The 21176-nt window shown below is 43.0% G+C and overlaps 1 protein-coding gene across 10 annotated transcripts in view; it reads left to right on the plus strand.

Moving 5' to 3' along the window:
* Positions 1-109: 109 nt before the first annotated feature.
* RHOBTB3 (Rho related BTB domain containing 3) overlaps positions 110-21176 on the plus strand; it is an 80269-nt gene continuing 59202 nt past the window's right edge. For 6 of the 10 annotated variants that reach the window (XR_010602241.1, XR_010602244.1, XR_010602245.1 and 3 more), the window contains exons 1-5: positions 163-303; positions 881-1144; positions 7656-7881; positions 13203-13395; positions 17221-17372. Coding sequence is in view for 3 of the 10 variants with exons in the window: in XM_065599213.1 (XP_065455285.1) it covers positions 1116-1144; positions 7656-7881; positions 13203-13395; positions 17221-17372 (600 nt within the window). In the remaining 7 variants the exon portion in view is untranslated. The other 4 variants (XR_010602242.1, XM_065599214.1, XR_010602246.1 and 1 more) reach the window with 4 other exon arrangements.

The raw sequence follows: 21176 nt of genomic DNA on the forward strand, positions 1-21176 counted from the left end.
GAACCGAGCAACCGCTACCACCAACACCTCCGCGAGGGAGGGCGGCGGTTGAAGGAATAAGCGGTGCGGCTGCGCAGAGTAGGCAACCTGTGCGCCTGCGCGGCGGCGCCCAGTAACCTGAACGGCCAGAACAAAGAGAGGGAAAGAGCGCGACGAGGGGCAGAGAAAGCTCTAGAACGGACTGCGGTTCCCCGCCCGGGGCGCGGGACAGGGGCGGTTTCAAATTCTCCGGCCGAGGGGAGCGAAGCGGCTTTCCGCTGCCCCGAGGATCCTGCCACGCAGCAGCGTGTTGGGAGCACGCAGGTAAAATAGGGGACACGGGAGAGCCGGGGCGAGGTGCCTGGGCTCAGCTCGCTGAGTCGCCGGTGCTCGGCCGCCTCCCGCAGGAGGGGACGGAGACTAGAGGATTTAAGGCGCAGGCGGGGAAAGTTCGGCTGCCTGGCAGCCCGGGTTTGACGCTGCTGCGTCGCCTTGGCCCAGTCTTTGCCGAAGCCCCCGTGGCAGCTTCGCCGCGCCGCTTGCCCCTGAGGCTTCGGGCAGAGGCTTTTGGTTGCCTGCTCTGCGCGGCCCTGGCCTGTCGCGTGTGCTGGGTGTCCGGGGCCCTAGAGGGGCTGGTGAGGGGTGAAGTTGGGTGGGGAAGGGCTGTAGCTTAAGAGGCCACCTCCTGCTTTTACCATGCCCAGGCTGCTGGCTCGGGCCCTCGCCTTCCTCCTGAGCTGACAGAGCCCCAGGTCCCTATAATCTGGGCCAGCCGTGTGAAGAGCTTCTGTCTCTGGCAGTGCTGTTGCGTTTTTGGGGGGGATTTTATTTTTTTGAGGTAGGGCTGTTTTGCCCAGTGTGCTAAGACAATCTGGGGGTTTTGTTTGTTTAACAATGGCAGGAGGCGCTCAGACCTGACTCCACTCTGATGGGCTTTGCAGTGGTGTGATTCCATTGACGTGCATGGAGTTATCCATGGTTTACACAGCTTTAACTCATGATGCTATTTCAGTTCTCCAGCTCTAGTGTTCAAAATATTGACATGCAGTTGGGGACATTTATGTCAATACTTGTCTGAAGAGAGAAAAGACTGCTGCTTGGTTTATGGCCTATCCTATAGCTGAAGAACATTCCTGATGGCAGGCTCCCTAAAACCAAGCCCGATGTAAGCTTTTATTTTGTTTCATTCAGAAAAAGAGAACTATGTTTAATAATAATTTAATAAATGTGTAATTTGAAATGCTTTCTCACTCCTCCTCTCGTTAAATGTTTTGGAGAATCTTTACGTGTCTGCATTCCTTGTGCACCTAAAACTCCAATTGACATCAGTGGAAGCTCTGTGTGCATAAAGAATGCAGGATCAGATAACCAGGAGAACTGTCAGCTCTTCTGAATTCCTGTCAAATCACCCACTAACCAAGTGCACCAAGCTCTATCTTCTCTGCAGTAAAGGACACTTAAAGTCCTATCTGAAAAACCACAGGTAACACCAGTACCTCCAGGAAAATGAAGTCTTCATCCATGACTAAGCTGTACTTTCCTTTTCTCCATCAAAACCAATATTTTCCCCTCATGAGCAACCAAGAACATCTGTCCCTGTTCATCTTTTTGTCTGACAGATTTCCAGCGAATACATCAGCAGAAATAATTTGAGACAATTTGATGATCTATTGTTTAAATGTCACTGATACCAGATATGTCATTGTGTTCTGCCAAAGACTGGCCCAGTGTTTTACAATTTTGCTTTTATCTGGCAGCTGTAACAACAAGTGTCTGCTGGTTGCAATGTTCATTGTGACATACTCAATTCCTGTAGCTGCAATAACTATTTTCAAAACTAAACATAACATTTTTCTTCATGTTGTTAAACTGGCATTAAAATAGAACAACGTCTAGTACAAAGGGGCTCTGAATGCTGTGGTAGAACAAATATGAAAGATATAAATCACACACAGAGGTAACATTTCACTACTTTTTAGTATGAAGATATTGTCCCCAGTAGGGTTAGAAACACCACTTCTGATTACAATTATTATTTTCCAATACATTCATAGTACATGGATATAAGTGCTTTTTGAACTTTCAGATTGCTAGTATGAAAATGTGGTTGGAGGTTTCCTTTAAAAAGGATGCAGTAAATATTAGTTTTGATTGTGCATGTTTTTCCTTAAAACATTGTAAAAATAATCCAAATCTTCTGTCTTATAATTGCATTTATCAATATACTTTCAGAAGATTCATTTAATAATGTGTAATATATTGCATCCCTTCCATGAGAATTCAGAGAACAATGGTATTGTACAGAAAACAGGATTATTCTCTACACAGTGAGAACAGTCCTGCACTTTGAGGGGTATGTACTAGAGCTAGTAAGATTTTGCATCTCTAAGTTATGATATTAATGTAGTGTACCTCACTTGCTACGATAGCTGCTAATTTACCATAGCAGAGCATGTAGTTGTGTAAAATGGACTTATCCTGTGCATAGTGCATCTGTATTCAAGATTCCTGGTTTGAAATTAGTGTCCTCCTGGTGACTTTACCTGGCATATGACATTTCTAATATTTAACTGGATCTGTTAATGATAAATACATCTTTAATCATAATACAGAATCTTTACAAAGGACTTCTGGAACTTTTGTGACAGCTCAATCCGGTAAAAGCAATGAGTCTGTTTAGTTCACTGCACATGAGCAGTATGTATACATCTAATTTTTTGCTTGAACCTTTTCTGTGTGGCCTCTTCTACGACCTGCTAAAATATTTGAGCCCAAGAGGCACTACTATATTATGTGGCTCCCATCACACTGCAGGGTAGTGCAATATCTCTATGGCCTGAAATGAAAAATAAAAACACAAGAGATGAGGCAGTTAAAAAGTATTTGATAACTGATAGACAAAGTTCAGATCTAGTATATGACCCACAAGGATTAAATTCAGCATCTCTGTTTTGCAAAGTTCAGACTTCTACTATGTATATATGTGTGTGTGTATTTTGTTTTGTTTTGCTTTAAATGGAAGCCTTGAGCAATGTTCTGCCCAGTCTTGCAAGTCCATGTTAATAGGAAATGGTCAGTTACATTACAAAAAGAGGAGCTAATTTTCCCCCTGTAAGGTGGAGGAAGGTATGTGTAAGATGAGTAGGGGTCAGACTTTAGCAGAATTTAGTGACAGGCAGTCTGTGATTTCTGACTTGGGGAATAGCTGACTTACTGTGCAAGAACAGTACCTGTTTAGCCTAGTGGAATCCTGGTGATAGCCTTCTCCATAGTTAAAGTTCTTGCCACTCTTGAATAGGTGGGAGTGGAAGGAAATGTTATAGATTGCCAGGTGAGGATCTAAAAATCCAAACCTCTATGTAGGGATATGGAGAGGGTGTACCATTATTCCAGCCCACAGGGCAGAATCTGTTAGACCTAGGTACGTGGTGGGGAGGGGGAAGGAAAGAGTCTGTTACACTCAACCCCAGCTAAGTTCTTTACACAAAGCTTAATTACCCAGGCTTTGTCCGGAAAGGAGTGAATTTCCCCCTTAAATGAGACTATTAAAATGCATGCATGTAAATAAGTTGGATTTATACAAAATCACTGTTTCATTGATTTCATTTGTTAGATCGGGGTCTCAAATTCAAATGACCACGAGGGCCACATGAGGGCTAGTTCATTGGCCCGAGGGCCTCATCACTGACACCCCCCCTCGCTGCCCCTGGCCCTGCCCCCACTCCACCCCTTCCCTGCCCCCGTTCCAACCCCTTCCCTGAAGGCCCCACCCCAATTCCGCCCCCTCCCTGCCCCCAGAGGGTGCATGAGGGGTGTGGCGGGGGCTCAGGACAGGGAGTTGAGGTGCAGCAGGGGGTTGGGGTGCAGGCAGGGGGCTCAGGGTGCAGAAGGGGTGTGGGATGCAGCAGGGGGGCTCAGGGCAAGGGGTTGGGGTGTGGGATGCAGCAGGGGGCTCAGGGCAGGAGGTTGGGGTGCAGGCAGGGGGCTCAGGGCAGGGGTTTGAGGTGCAGGAGGGATGTGGGATGTGGCAGGGGGCTCAGGGCAGGGGGTTGGGGTGCAGGAGGGGTGTGGCAGGGAGTTGGGGTGCAGGCAGGAGGCTCGGGATTGGGGTGCAGAAGGGGTGTGGGATGCAGCAGGGGGCTCAGGGCATGGGGTTGGGGTATGGTGTGCAGCAGGGGGCTCAGGGCAGGGGGTTGAGGTGCAAGCAGGGAGCTCAGGATGGGATGCAGGAGGGCTTCGGGCTCTGGGGTGGCAGCGGCATACACCGGGGCCAGGGCAGGCTGCCAGCCCTGCCCCCGTTCCGCTCCGCTCCAGGAAGTAGCTGGAACCATGTCCCTGCGGCCCCTGGGGAAGGGGGACGCAGGGCTCCTCACGCTGCTTGCCGCGCCTCCAGGTTCCTCCCCTGAAGCTCCCATTGGCCGCGGTTCCCTGTTCCCGGCTAATGGGAGCTGCGGAGGGGGCGATGACTGGAAGCCACCCCGGCCGCAGGGACGTGATGCCAGCCGCTTCAGGGAGTGGCGCAGGGCTCAAGGGGGGCAATCATGCGGCTGTAGTTTGCCCACCCCTGGCCTGGAGGTAGACGGGGGGGGAGGAAGGGGCTGCGGGCCGCAGGAAATAGCCCCGCAGGCCGCATGTTTGAGACCCCTGTGTTAGATCATAAGTACATGTTTAAAGAAACCTAAACAACTAGTATGTGTGAATACTATTTACAATATTACAATTTCAATGAGCTTTTCTGACAGATCATTGGATAGCCCCCACCTGTAGAAAAACCCATGTAATGGGATTGGAGAGGAAAACTCAGGAAAGATTCCCTTAAACGTTTTCTACTATATTGTTTCATTGGGTGCTGGAACTTGTTCCCCCCACAGGGCTTACCCCAATCAATGAATCCCCAAGTACCTGTAGGAGATTGGGGTGTCTGAAGCCCTGAATCTTATAGCAATTCTTTTTTATGACAATTCTCCCCCAGACCCTGGCAGTGTTGTTGCCTTGAAGTTGTACTGCCAGGGAATTCCTCAGCTGTGCTTGCACAAGTCAGTCACCTTGAAGGAGGCAGCCCATTGCATAATGACCTCCATAGAAAAGATAATACAGACAAAATGTAATATATTTTGCTTGTAATCTCTTCTCTGTCTGAGGGAGGGGAGTGGACAATGAGAGTTCCCTCTGGTCATCTTGCTCTAGACCAAGGGTCAGCAACCTTTCAGAATTGGTGTGCCGAGTCTTCATTTCTTCACTCTGATTTAAGGTTTCGCATGCCAGTAATACATTTTAATGTTTTTAGAAGGTCTCTTTCTATAAGTCTATAATATTTAACTAAACTATTGTTGTATGTAAAGTAAATAAGTTTTTTAAAATGTTTCAGTAGCTTCATTTAAAATTAAATTAAAATGCAGAGTCCCCCGGACAGTGGCCAGGACCCGGGCAGTGTGAGTGCCACTGAAAATCAGCTCGCGTGCCGCCTTTGGCACCTGTGCCATAGGTTGCCTACCCCTGCTCTAGACCATCCAGTTCCTTCCCCCTCCCTGCTCAAACCCAGGACCCAGTGCTCATAAAAGTGACCGAGCTGCACTGTTTAAGCAGAGTGGAGAAAATCTTCACACAGTCCACATGCTGAACAAGGTTAATTAAATTCACCCCTTTGGAGGGTGTACTTTATTCTCACAACTCATCACAGTCTCAAACCCAGTCATCCTCTGGGGTTCTGGTTCATTCACGTTACAGTTCTCTCCTCAGGGTTATTCTCCTAGTCACCCGTTTTCAGAGTTCTTGGTTATTCACAGTTCATGCTTCTAAATGCATGGTTACAGGAAACATTCCACTCAAACATCCTCCCCAACTTGGTCTGACTGTAAGTCTAGTATGTTGCAAACCCCAGCTCTTCTGTTCAGACCTTCAGTCTCCAAAGGCTTTTACTTACTTTATATAAAGTGGATTAATGGACACAGTCGAAGCATTGTTTTGGCACTAACTCACTTGACTTTTTATCCAGTGTCAGTCGCTACTAATGGAGGATGTATTAGGTGACGCTGCCAACTAATTTGAGAGCCAAATGAGAAATGTGGTGACTTTTTTTTGTTTTTTGTTTTGAAACTGTCCCTTGAGAAGAACTACCAAGAAAGGGCAACCAGATTGCAAAGCGGAAACTACATCAATGGTCTTTCAGCTTCCTAAGCAAAAGTTAATCCTGGTGGGAGAAACTGGGAAGTAGGACGAAAGAGAGGAAATTTTTGAGAAAACTACCATTTGGTCTCTCTTGCTGTAAAAGTCTAATATTTATAGTTTATAAAGGCTATTAAAATAGGAGGAAAGACTTTTAGAGTTTATTTCATTGCTATAATAGGTATTAAATATTTTTGGGGTGTTGTCATGTGTGTTTCATATATGTTAGGGCTTGATCTTGTGCCTCTGGAAGTCATTGATAATGCTCCCATTGACTTAAGTGTAGAGGGTCAGACACTGAAACTTATATAAATGGTCCAGCCAGTCAGTATGGATATTCACAATTGACTGGTATGAAACTTGTGTACTGATATTTATGTTTAGTATCTCATACAGTTTTCTGTTATTTTACTAATTTTGCATTAGTGTTTTTTAAATAATCCAGATTCTGCAGTGGGAACTTTGTTGTTGCTGATTCCATTGGTCATTTTATGAATGATCATGTTTGAGTGATTCCACATAATTTAATGTTTGTTCTTTAGATTTACATTAGCGTAACTGAGAGGAGAATTTGCTCCTATAATCAGTTTTATATTTACCATATTATTTTCACACTCTCTCTCTCACACCACAATATGTGCAGTGCTATTTAGTAGAAACCATTTAATTGTAGTAGAAAGATTCAGCCTTTCATACTTCATTTTTCTTTTTGTAGCCTTTCCTTAGCGGGGGCTGCTCTCATTTGCTCTTCTCTCATTTGGGTAGGATCTTCATAGTTCAGAAGGCTGTCTTCATACAGATTGGCTGGCAGTGAGCTCATATATTTATGTAATTTTTTTTTGCCTGGCAGCAGCAGAAGAGCACCATATAATCAGCTCCCTCCGGTGCAGTCGAATGCTGCTGTTGTTGAAGAGCCTTTGTCTTTCTTTGCTGGTCTGGCCACATTATGTTGGTTCTGCAGAAATGTCAAGTCTCTCCATTGTATGAATTATGCTCTTGGGTAGGGCTGACGTCAGGAGGCAGTGGCTGAGCCTGGGTCTGCCTGCTGCTGAGGATATGTGCTGAATTCACCTACAACAGCAGCGGATTAACAGCAAGGGCTTGTCCTGCTGCTGACACATGCAGTTACATTCATTGACTTGCAGGGGCTGAAGGACTGAACAGGAGGTTAGAGAGCATTGAAAACACACCAAAGCCACAGTGACAGGAATCGTTGAGGTTACATCTGTGAAGCTACATATGGAAATGGACAAATAAAAAGCCAAACAAGCTGGTGATTTATAAAACAAACAACATTTACAGCACTCCTTTCCATTTTACTCTCCTTCTGCTATTGGAGTTGAGATCATGTATGTAATTCAGTGTTGACTCCTGGGGTGTTAGTCTGGTGAAAGAAGAGGCTAGAGAAGGATTAATATTCTTGTTTTGATATGAAAGGATATTCTTAGCCCCCTATTCTCCCCTCTCCTCCCCCAATCTTTGCTAATAGTACTTTTTGTTACTGTTTTTAGGTCTGTTCATGTTGTAGCCTTTGGAAATGAGAGAGATGGATTTTCTGAAGACAATCAGCAATCAAGTCTGATCTGGACCTATCTTGGGAGAAGTGCTCTCATTTCAGAGACTGAAAGCAGTTTGCTGCTGAACTCTGCCAACCACATTGGAAGCCCTATGTTTACTGAATATCAAGCCTGTGTGTTTGGAAATGTCAGACTGGTGGTGCATGACTGTCCCCTTTGGGTAAGCGACTAGTCTGAAACTGTTCTGCATTCAACATTGTAGCCTCTCTTAATTCAGTCCACATACAGTTTTTTCAAATGATTTTGATGGTCTTAGCTCTTTAGTGGTATTTTAACCAATCAAAATATGAATTAAAAAAGACTGGAAGTTTACTTCTAATGTTAAAATACAACCACCAAAACAAATATTGACAGTCTCTTGAGGGTCTTTTACTCCTGTTCCTCCATTAGCAGGGTCCCTATCTGTTGCATCTATATGGAGGTAGTATTTTTCAACTTCGTTGTTCAGTGAAAACTGCATGAAAATAATCCAATAGAAAACAAAAATACTGAATGAGCAAGTGTAGAAAATAAACTCCTAAATCAGAAAGCATAAAAAAATTGATACTGTTTAAATTCGGCTTTTGTTAGCTGTTAGTTTTTTCATTATGCAAAAATGGACTGATTTCTCTGTTTTTGTGAGATTGTGAAACAGCACTCCTCTATTTTTGTGATTATTTCAGAGCACTGTTCTTTTTTTTTTTTTTAAATGGTTATTTAAATGTTTGTTCCATCTGGCAACTTCATTAGTTTCAATTTAATAATATTATATGGGGCCTGATACTGCATTCCTTGGGCACCCAAAATTTCTGTTGGAGTCTGCGGGAGTTTTGAGTGTAAGAAATGCATGATGAAGCATTGGCAGTTTAAGGCTTAAAACCTGGGCTAGTTAGCATTCTGTTCTCTAGTGGTGGTCTATTTTTTTTCTTTTCTTTTTTTTTTTTTAATCAATCATTTTGCTTAATCAAAAATTCAAATGAAACTGAGGATCCAAATCTGAAAGTCTCGCACCCATTGCATAGTACTTATATATGTAGTCCTGTTGACCTCAGTGGGACCAGACCTGTGAATAAGTGCTGCTCAACATGAATAAACGTTGCAGAATTGAACCCTTAATTAAGAGGCTGTAGGAAATCGGTAGGATAAATTGGAAGGTGGGTTGGTGAACGGTTGGAGAATGGTATAAGAAGAATGTCCTATTGCCTGGCTTGCAGAGAGATGTCACACATTCAGGGATTTGTTTTAGTTTTATAAACGTATGAACTTTTTGGATGTCTTAATAGAACCAAAGCTTCAATTCTGAAGACCTTAGGATCACAGTGACTGAACAGCAGTGGCAGCTTATACTGTTGTCACCCACTTCATGCTTCTGGGAATGCTACCATTATAACTTCTGCTCTAACCTTTCCCAGCTCGGGCAGGTGAGAGTTTTCTCAGGACATGTCTTCACTAGCAACGTTAAAGTGTTGCCATGTAGTTGCAGCACCAGGGGTGGGAGACCTCTCTCCCAGTGCTATAAAAAACTCACCTCCACAAGGGGAGTAGCTACCAGTTCGAGGAACACGGCTCCCCACGCTGGTGCACTGTGTACACTGCCACTTTAGAGCGCTGAAACTTGCAGCGTTCGGGGATGTTTTTTCACACCCCTAAGCGAGAATGTTGCAGTGCTGTAAAGTGCCAGTGTAGACAAGCCCTTTGTGAAGTGTGGAGAACAGTAGGATGAGCAGTTTTTGCTTACACTTGAGGCTGTCTCTGGTTATTTGGGTTATTTTCAAGGATGGATCCCTTGGGGACTTCTATCTTGTGCAGGCTGAAGGTTTTAGGTATATTTGGTGACTGTGCCACTTCAATGCCACATGTGTATGGTGGTTGAGAGTTTGTAATTGTTCCTGCTGGTGAATGGGGATTTGGCAGATTTAGTGAGTGAATAGTTCTAAAAAATCTGCTCACATTCCTTTGACTAAGACTAGACATAAAAGGGCCATTGTCAGGCATAAGCCAGATGGTTGACGTTTGTTATTTGTTCAACTGGTCTTGTCTGCCACATGTTTTATCTCAGTGGCCTGGAGAAATTGTAAATGGTTGTGCTAACTATTGGCTGATGTTTAATGTATGGTGGTCACTAATAAGACTGCAGCCATCTGTAGTTTCTTTGTGGAAAAGGCACCTGATCTTGTCTGTATTAGTGAATATCAACTTTAATGTTACAGCTGCCCCTGTATTAGCTCTGTTTGCACCATCTGAATATGCAGGCCAGCATAACTTAGAGAAAAGGGGTTGGCTGTGTCTTTTGTGACTCATCTCAGGTGTGAGAAGCCTTGTCTCTAGGATAAATCCATTTGAATATGATGATCCACAACTGTGCAGGTTAAGTTGTTGAACAAAAATAAATATGGGATTCTGTTGCCAAGTTAGAAGAAGTTTTCCTTGCACAAGATTATAGCAGAACTCTGCATGATTGCCAGTCTAAAATTGGGATGCCCAAGAACTGGAATGTCAAAAGAGTGTTGCTGCCTAAGGTGGGCGTGAGGTGCATGTAAGGAGCTATCTAGGAGTTTATACAAATATGTGCCAATGCTATATTTAGGTCCAGACATTGCTACTTGTTTCACTTACATGAACACAGCAGTTAATTCACAAACTAATTTAACAATTTTAAAACGAAATATATTTTTGAGGTTATCAATACATTCCAGTTAGAATTAAAGCAGTCACACCTGTATGTTCTAGTGATTTTTCTTTCATTTGTTCTTACCTCTTAACTACCGTTTTCCTCTCCTGTTTTCTCTCTCCTTCTGTTTTTCTCTTGTTGCCTTTTCTCTCCTTCCTTCCCTTTTATTTCTCTTCTCTCCATTTTCAATTCCTCATTCCTGCAAGCTCCCTTCACAGATTACACTGCTTCTTTCCTTTCCATTCCTTCTGAGCTCTCTGTTCTGTCCTCCTTTTCCTCTGCCCTTTTCTATCTTTTTTTCCTTTCCTCCACCTCAGGGATGAGCAACTAGTGGCTTAGGGACCACTCCTGGCCTGCCAGATCATTTTATTTGTCCTGCCCAAAGGTGGGGTCACAGCCTGAGAATAAATTTTTTTTTTTTTTTTTAAATTGAGCTGAGTCGCTGAGGGGCGTGTCTTTTAGTAAAGCTGCTGCTGCCTCAGACCACTTTTTGCTTCTCCATCGACACAGGCTCTGATTCAGCCCCATACCACACAGGTCCAGTTACTGCCTCCCCAGTGGCTGGTTGATTGGGATGTGGGAAACAGGTTCTGGCCAGGTCCCTCTTCCCCCCCACAAAGCAGAGGGTGAGGGTAGGGTTCACCTCCATCAACAGAGAGTAAGTAACCAGAACTAGGTGGCATGAGGTAGAGCCATAGTCTGTGACTGTGGGGATTGGAGTGAAACCCGGGATTGGGAGCAGGAGCCCATGGTCTGGTTTGCAGTTCCTGTCATTGGCCTATCCATCGATCAGTCATTCATGCTAGAGCAGGGTTCTGCCCCACTTGGCTCTGGTTACTGCTTTCCCAGTGGCTCCCCTCTTGTAACTGACCTGACTGTGTGTAGCCGGCTTTGATTTGCCATGCTGCTCATGGGGCCCTTTTGAACCGTTTTCGAATGGGCCAGGGTTAACATGCAGCCAGCTTTCACACTGGGGCCAAAGAAGGGATCCCATGTGAGGCTGTGGCCAAAGACAATGTCTCAACGCTGACAGCCACCCTCTGATCATATTTGATGGTGCTCTGAGGGCTCTGAACTTTGCTGATGAGACTGCCACACATTGGCTTGGCAAGCTCCGCGTTTGAGGAGAACATCATTGTCTGCCAGCTCCCACAATGTGATTGTGCCCAGCCCCCTTGTCTGCCATCTGGGGACAGTAACCAGAGCTGGGTAGCACAGTGGCAGAACTCCTTACCTGTTGGCATGAAAGAGAATGGCCAGGCCAAATTTGAGTGGCTTTGCAGCCCAGTGCATGAGCTCTTGTTCCCAGTTCCAAGCTCCACCTCATGTAGCAGACCCTGTGTGCATGGGGAAGCAGTGGAGAAAAAACATTAAGAATGATGTTTTTACTTTGTTATTTTCATTTATTAATTCCCTGGTCTTCAGTACATTGAAAAAAGGTTAGTGAAAGATTTGTGTGTAATTTTTTTTTGGGTGGGGTGGGGTGTTTTTTTTTTTTTTTATTATTTTTTTATTTGAAGGATGTGCTATGAAGGGATTTTATATTTTAAGAACACTTTGGTTTTACACTGTTAATACACAGTTAATTTTATGTTCACAGGCGTATTGTAGCAAACGTTTATAAAATATGTAGGTTTTAATGAAAAAAAAAATTAAAAAAAAAAGAGTATGGCCCGCCAAAGGGTTTTAGTGGATTTTGTGGCTCTCCGCTACCTTAAAGTTGCCCATCCTTGCCTTATTTTCTGCTCCATACTTTCCTTCCTCCTTTGCTTTGTGGCTTATTTCATCCCTGGCTTTGTGTTTGGTTCCAGCTTCCTGTGGTTCTCTGGTTTCCTCTCCTGCCTGATTACCAGAGTGTTGGGAGATCTTATTATGCTGCTCTCATATTGCTGGGACCACTTTGAAGTTCTCCAGCTTATTGTTCCTTAGGCTAACTGTGAGATAAACTGATTGGTACATGAGATTGGAAATAGGATATGAGAACTATTCCCCTGTTCTCAATAGATTGGTATCCAGGGTGACAATCTCTAAAGAGAAATCAGCTTAGTTAATTTGCCTTACTTTTCTGGAGTATCCCTGTGTAGGTAGGCTTTCAAAGAAGAGCTTTTCTTTAGTTGTAATTAATTAGAATCACGAAACAACTTTATCGTGTAAACCTTGTTATGATAAGTGTCAGTGATAAATCAGTAACCATAGTTACTTGTAACCATAACTAGAGATGATATATACAGTTATTATATAAAGTCTATAAACTGCAAACTCTTAATAGGTAGCTTGTTAGTGAATATACCAGAATCTTTTGTGCAGGCTTTTCAATGGAAATAGACAGTGTAGTGAATTCAGTATTCAACTGTGTAACTTTTAAAATTTGCCTTAAAAGTTCTATAAGTACACAGCAAAGGGTTTGTGTATCCACCCAGAAAGATCCTACAGTACTTAAACAATATCAATCACAGAAATTGCTGCATGCTTTTACAATTGAAGATGATGGCACTGCTTTATTTTCTTAGTAATACAATTTTGAAGTTAAATTATTTAAAAAGCAACGTATATTTCTGTGTGCAGTGCTTATTAAAAGTATGGTGAGTTTCAACTGCTGTTCTTAGGATTCCAGGTATTCATAAGTTTACTATTAAGTGCATAAATTGTTTCCCAAACAAGAAAATTATAAAGAGAAATTACAAAGCACAAACCCACTCTTCTTGGTTGCATCTCGTCAGTTCAAAAACATAATTTATCTATTTTTTATGTGCAAGAATATTTGTATAGACTCTTTCTTGCCTATAAATAATAATACAAAAGACTTTTGATGCATTTTTTTTCCTGTTTAGGATATTTTTGACAGCGACTGGTACACCTCTCAAAATCTTATTGGAGGAGCTGATATCATTGTGATTAAATACTCTGTAAATGACAAATCTTCATTTCAAGAAGTAAAGGACAGTTATGTTCCAATGATAAAAAGAGCATTAAATCATTGTTCAATTCCAGTCATAATTTCTGCTGTTGGTGCAAGAAAAAGTGGTATGTATTAAATCTCATATTATGAACAGCTGAAATATTATCTTGAAGTTAGATGTTGGGAAAATCCAATTAAGTCTGATTACATCTTCAGTCCAGTCATGATAAAAGTTTGTTTTCTTCAGAGTTTGTCACATTGACAAAAAGATGTGATGTGTTAAGGTATTGTAGATTGACACTGATTAATTTAGTATCAGTATTATGTATTTTAAGTTTTTGAATATAGACAATGCAAATTAATAATATGCTTTGAGCTCTGTCAAATACCACTCCTGCATGGCTCATCATCTGCAGGAATTGAACCAGGACCTCTGGATCTGGATTTGCTGTTGGAACTAAAGGTCTGTTAGCTTGGAGGAGGGACTAAGAACTACAGTGTGTTAGGGTGCGTGACACTGGGACAGAAGGGCTAACCCCTCTGACTACAAAGTGGAGAGAGATCAGGCCTGTACTCAAGATCATGTGGAGCCTCTAGACATGAGTTTTGATTAACTACATAAGTGTAGTGTGCTCTATATTCCAGAGCAGTGGTTCTCAACCTGGGCTGCATATGCAGCTCTCTGTTATGTGGGCCGCATCCACACAATATATATAATATCCATACATATCTCTCTCTCTCTCTTTAAATTATGACAGCAATATGATGCAGAGACAAGGTACCTTCTCCAGGGCAGAATGCCCCTCTCCTCCCCAGGGCCGGCCCCCTCCAGCATCCAGTCCCCCACTCAGGGACTGTCCCCGCATAAACCCAGCCCTTCACCTAGGGACTGCCCTCCAGAACTTCCCCCATCCAGGGACTATGCCCCAATATCTAGCCCCACATCCAGGGACTGCCACCGGTCCCCCAACGGAAAGTCTATCCCCCATGCACTCGCCGCACCCCCCTCCCTGCATCCCTAGCCCTTTGCACCCCCTCACAGCCCCCTCTTCCCCCATACCCGCTGGTCTCCTACCTCGTCAGGGAGCTCAGCTGTGCGGCCTGTGGGATAAGGGGGGTGCTGAGCACCCTGGTCGCCTGCCGATGCCTCTGGGCTGAATCCTGCGGCGGGGAGCTGACACCTCAGGGCCCGATCGTGTGCAGCCCCATTTTTGCACCCTCCCATCCTGCCCCAGTTATGGCCCTGAGGATGTCACATGGGCCGCAGCTGTGTGCTGATTGGGCCGCAGGTTGAGGATCACTGTTCCAAAGTTCCTATGTAGCAATACAAAAAGAATAAAAGCTAGTATAGCCTTTAAAAAGGAAAAAAAGACACATCAGATACCTGAATAATTTTAGTAAAATAATTTAACATTTCATATATACATAATACAGAATATTTCACGGTGATTAAAAATTGCAATCATGGTGTGTAAATTTCTCAAAATTCTAAAACTAAGCAGAATTAAATGTGGTCTGTACTTGGCTGGGAGACCTCCAGTGATCACACGTTACTGTGTTTGTAATGTGTGGTACTGTGTTTGGTCCTGCCTACACTAGGGAAATTTATCTTTTTTTTTTTTTTTTTTTTTTTTAATTTGCTTGATGTTGATAGTTTGGTATTTTCATTCTTTATTCTATACTTCTTTTAAGCATTGTGGTATTGCTGATTTTTATACACTTTAAAATTCAGACCCATGACTTAAAGAAATCTGCATCTGTTTTACTTAGGGAAGCATTTTAAATTTGACATGGTATAAACTAAAAATAAGGGATGTAATTTGTGAAGTGCGTACTCTCCGAGGCAGATAGCATAAGCAGATTTCTATTCCATGTCAATACTGTATAAACAATCAAACAAAAATAACTTTATTTTATAATATGCAAACAAATTTTGTGTACATAAAAATATAACTACTTTGGAGATATTACATTCAGTTTTGCCAAAGCCTACTTGGGTATCTCTATTCAGTGAACCAAAAAGAGCTGTTATTCTGTATATGTTAAATCTTATGAACAGTTTTTTCTTCTGTAATTCATTGACATGGCAAAACATGACAGCTTGAGTAATATAGGTGGATGATAAATCTTCCAGTTGTCCGATTTATAATAAAGCGAGGGTTAATTTAACTAGCTACATGTTTGGCTAAGCCAATTCTTTTACTTATACATTTACTTTTTCCTATAAATTTGTTTCATAACATATGCATCACCACTTCAAATGATTCTGAACCTTTGTAGCTTTTTTTTTTTAATAGTGAAAATAAGCTTTGGAAATAATTTTATTGGGAGAGTAGGCAATATTTTACCAAGTTTAGGCTTGGATCCTGTATTGTGATCTGTTTGAGTAGACGGCTGTGCCACACAGAGCCTCTCTGATGTCAGTAGGCCCTACTCATAGAGCCCTACTGACTTCAGAGGGGCTCTGTGTGGGCACAGCTGTCTACTCAAACAGATCACAATACAGAACCTGGGACTCAAATAGGTATGGTGGGGGAAAAAAATTGTTTGGCATAATTTGCTTCTTGCTGAGGTGGGTGGACCGTGTTTGGGTTGTGAGATGTATACATTATGAAAGAATGCATTTATAGGTGGACAAAAGTTTTTTCCATTGTCAATTAAAACAAAGCCACCTTGACTAATGCTAAAATTGTTGTTCCTTCCTCAATTAACCAGTGGTTCCAGGGAAATGCAAAGTTCTAGGCACAGATTGTATATAAAGTACAAGGTTCTGAACAGACAGTCACACAGGACAAAATCATGACTCACTATATACACTTGCACTGGGGAGTAAAGGGGTCATAAAGGTAATGCTTCCCCTTACTCCTTTGCACGTTTCGTGCATCCTGGGCCACATTGCAGGGGACAGAACAGCCACCATGGGGCTGCTGCTTCTCTCACATATTGCTGGAATCCATGTAATTACTTCCATAGCACGTGGGGTCTGAATTAGATTTGCACACGCATCCTTAATGCTGGTGGTTCCTAACTTTTCAGTGCTTGCTATAGCAACCTTCACATTCTTTTAGTGTGATACTATTTTATTTATTTTTTTTTGGATGTTAAATTCAGTCTTTATCAGATCGTTAATATTCTGACTTGCAAAAAAATGTTTTATTTCTTACTGTACCAGTATTAGAGAGACAAGGTGGGTTAGAGAATATCTTTTGTTGGTGACCTAGAAAAGCTAATGAAAGCGTCTCTCTCTTACCAACAGAAGTTGGGCCACTAAAAGATATTCCCTCACCCACCTTTGTTTCTTTTATATCCTGGGACCGACACGGCAACAACAACACTGCATGTACCAGTATTAATTAGTTAACTCTTTGATTTGTTGCTTACTATATACTTACTGTAAGAAAAATGTTAATAAATTGGAGAGAGTCGAGAGGAGCAACAAAAATTATAAAAAAATTTAGAAAACAGGCTATGAGGAAAGGTTGAAAGAACTGGGTGTGTTTAGTCTGGAGAAGAGAAGGTTGACGGGGGTCATGATAAACTGTCTTCACATGTGTAAGATTGTTACAGAGAGGATGGCGATGGATTGTTTTCCATGCCTGCCAAGAATAGTAATCAGCTTAGTTTGCAGTAAGGGGGATTTAGGTTTCATGTTAGGAAAACTTTCTAACTACAAGAATAGTTAAGCAGTGGAACAGGTTATATCGGGAGGTTGTGGAATTCCTGTCATTGGTGGTTTTTAAGACCAGTTAGATAAACACCTTTCAGGTATGGTATAGCTATGCTTACTCCTGCCTCGGCAAGGGGGATGGACTAGATGATCTCTTGAGGTCCTTTCCAGCCCTACATTATATGATTCTACGATATAATGTATATCTTTACTAGTATTTACAAGCCAGCGTGTAGTGGACTATTTAATTAAAATGTCTTCTATAAATATTTTGTTTTCTCAGAAGTACCTTGTACTTGTCCACTGTGCACTTTAGACAGAGGGAGCTGTGTTACTGCTTCTGAAGGGATTCAACTCGCTAAAGAACTAGGAGCAACTTACCTTGAATTGCACAGTCTCAGTGATTTCTATATAGGAAAATATTTTGGAGGAGTGGTAAGTGAGAAACGGTACTAAGCGGAGCATAGATAAAATCTTTGTGATATCTCTCAAAAGCCAAATGTTGGCTTTACTTTAAAACAGTGTATACTATGTAAATGAGAATTGGATAACTGGAATAGTGACTCCGGGGCCTTATCTACACTAAACTTGTTTTCTCTAAAATTTTCCACTGGTGGTGCATCTTCCCCAGTTATAGCAATATTGGGAGTACTAGAACTTCCTCTATTGCAATCAGCTTCAGGAAGTTTGTCATATAAACTCAAGGAACAGATCTTTTTCCTAGTTATATAATCTGCTGTCCTGTCACTTTAATGATGTGCTCCAAATTACTCAAAATGCTTAGGTGGGATATTTAGTGTTAATTGCTTACAGTTGTGTTCTACTTGTAAATGAGCATGTTAATGTGTTTGAATTTTAATATATGCCTGAAGTTACTTTTGTTTTCAGTCATTAAACAGTTTCCAGTCTCAAGCAGTCTGTCCAGTCAGTTAAATAAAGTTGAGCTCATTTATTTAGCCTGAAAATGCAAAAACAAGGGGAAGGAGAGTGATTGAAAAAAGTAAACCATGAACATTTTCATTACAAGTTACACTTACACTTGTTGAGGCAAGGACTTTGGCCAGGTCTGTGCTACAAAGTTTTGTCAGCATTGCTATGTCTGTCAGGGTTGTGAAAAAAACACATAGCTATGTGGGCAAAAATCCCAGTGTAGATGTAGCTGTGCTGACAGAGTGCTTCTGGGAGCATAGCTAATTAGAGTGCTCGTGAGAGAGACAAGCTTTCAAGCTTACACAGAGCTCTTCTTCAAGTCTAGGAAATGTACAGAGTGTCATATCTAAATACAAAGTGGAAAAGATTGATTAGAATAAATAGTCAACACATATTTGAAGGGACCATTCAAGGTGAAGTGGACTGTTAACACCTCTCCAGTCATAGGGAAAAAATGGGTGGGGGAAAGGTTGGTGTTAACACCTTCAAAAGACAAACCTGGGAGCTTAAATTCATAACTTTGCTAGATACTAAAGATAATGGACTGGATAGAGACAGTGAATTTATGGCTTGTTACAACAATCTGTAACCCACTTAAACCCTCCACCCAGCTTTCCCCTGCCTGTCCCCCTTTCCTCCCTATGACTGGAGAGTTAACTGGGCACTTCATTTTGAATGGTCCCTTGAAATGTGTGTTAATTACTTTTGCTAAACAATTTGTTTTACCTTGTACACTCTGTATATTTCCCAGACCTCAATGTTCGCTTGAAAGGTTGTCTCTTTCTCCAACAGAAGCTGGTCCAATAAAAGATCTTACCTCACTTACCTTGTCTCTTTAATGTTCAGCAGGGACCAACCCGGCTACAACAGCACTGCTAATGTCGTTCTGGAAGGTGGTGTTACTATGTTGGCAGAACTCCTACTGTCATCGTGCTATGAGGCTGTGCTGTTATAGCTGTACTGGAAAAGCATTTGTAATGTGGCAGAATATGTTGTCTTTGTGTTTTATATCAGGATAGGTAAAGTGGTACTCTGTCTGTGGATGAGTTACACTGGTATTAAAGGTGCTTTAAAACTGTTTTCACAGTTGGAGTTGTACCAGTATAACTATTTAGGTTTTTTTTTAAAAAAAGCTCTTCTTTGAGTGATGTCTCTATGGATGCTCCACTGTAGGTGTGTCAGTGTCCCCTGTGTCTGGGATTGGAAATTTTACATTAGCAATGCCAGTTGGATCACACATGCGCACCTCCCCATCTCACGCCGTGAGCGGCATGTGTACATACACCGCTGTGTGGACCAACCGCCTCGCAGTTCCTTCTTAACTGCCTTTGGTCTGGGATGGAATCCGCAGCAGAGCCCGCCTATCCTTTGAGTTGCTAGATAATGCCTTACCTGTTAGTTTTAGTGTAGTTTAGTAGTTAATTCTTTCCTTTATCATCCTCTCCCTTCATTTTTTTGTTTCTTTCTTTTTACCCTCTCTGTTAGTTCATAGCTTAACACTTGTTTTCCTGCTTCCTGCCCTTCCTGATTGGGAAGCTTTCTCTCTCGTCCTTATGCTCAGATCTCCTGAGTTTAAGAGGTGCGTTTCCCATCAGGAGGCCTTCCTGGTAAGCGATGGTCACCCACAGTGCATCCACTGCCCGGGAGAGGGACACGTCCCGCAGAAGTGTACCCATTGCTACAGCCTGACTGCTAGGGCAGAAAAGATCAGGACATTTGGCTGTGTCTTCTCCTCGTGGAGAGATCATTGAGTACAGCATTGTACCCTGGTCCAGATGCTTCCGCCGTACAGTTCTCACGCTCTGCTAGCTAGTCCACTGATCCTCATTCGCCAAGTGCTTCTAAGAGCAAATCTTTTCCCTGCGCTGATGGGAAGAAACAAGCCCTCTCATTGCCTACTGCCCACCAGAACACCATTCCCTGCAACATCAGTTTCAGATATGAGAAGTAGCTCTAGGGACTGCCAGAGTACTTCTGGTATCGGAGCTAAGCATATGTCTAAAGACCCTAAAACGGGCAGACCTGCAGGCATCAGCATCGTCTCTCGGCACCAGAGACTGCAATGCGAGACATTCAAAAATGGTGCTGACTGCCCCGACCAGATCAACTTTGTGTGCCATGGCACTGACGAAACCACTGGCACTGGCAGCTCTGTTGGCACTGACATTGGTTTCGGCACCAACAAAACATGCAACACTAGCCAAGCTCTCAGCACCAGTTCAACCTCTGGCACTGAGCAAACCCTTGGCACTGAGCAAGTCCTTGACTCCATCTGCTGGCTGCTCAAGAGAATGCACCTCTTCCTCAGCATTGATGCATCTGCTGATGGGGCTTCTCTATCCTCTTCAGGAGGTCAGATACCCTAAGGACCTGCTTGTATATGACCTGCTTGAATCACAAGTACTCAGACATAAGCTCCCTCCATCTCTCTTCTCTTCTCTTCTCTTCTCTTCTCTTCTCTTCTCTTCTCTTCTCTTCTCTTCTCTTCTCTTCTCTTCTCTTCTCTTCTCTTCTCTTCTCTTCTCTGGAGTGACAGCACTGCTCCGTTTCTCCTCCAAGGACGGCACTAACCTTCCCCAGCGAGGAAGATGAGGAAGAAAAGGAAGACTATGCCTCCTCCCCTCCCCCCCCTTACATTTGGGACAGGCACAAAGCACATCATCTACACATCCTCATAGCCATGACCCCCAACGACCCCAGGACAACCCCACGTGCCATTCCCTCCACATTAGCTATACTGGAATCCGTGGGTTGTAGACAAATTGCAGTTTGGGAAGCCTCCCATAGAACAAAGCCAGAGGCCTACAAATTCACCATCTCTATCCATCTCTTGATCACCAGAGACTGATAGCGGATGAGGAAGAAGAACTGGAGGAGGAGGTTACACTGCCACTCTATTTCTCCTATTCTTCCCCAATGAGGCTATCATCCCTCCATCCCCTACGTCGGCCAACGACTTTAAACGCTTCCAGGAGCTGTTTCACAGTATAGCAGACTCCCTCCAGATTACTCTGGAGGAAGTGAAAGAAGAACAGCATAAACTGCACAACATTCTGCACACCTCCTCATCCTCCAAAATAGCCCTCCCTGTCAATGAGTCCCTTCTTGACCTGGCCTACGTGCTCTGGCAGACCCCAGCGACCATATGCAAGTGGGTCATCAAAAAAATTACGTTACCCCACTCCAAATTCCTTAGTTGTCAATGCCGTGCACAAAAAGGGATGCCAATACCACCCTAGATCCATATAGCTTTACAGTCCTCCTTGGATTCTGTAGATACTGCTGCCTGTTCCATTGTGACTGCTGTAG

The sequence above is a fragment of the Chrysemys picta genome, chromosome 6 (genome assembly GCF_011386835.1).
Source record: "Chrysemys picta bellii isolate R12L10 chromosome 6, ASM1138683v2, whole genome shotgun sequence".
Taxonomy (NCBI): domain Eukaryota; kingdom Metazoa; phylum Chordata; order Testudines; family Emydidae; genus Chrysemys; species Chrysemys picta.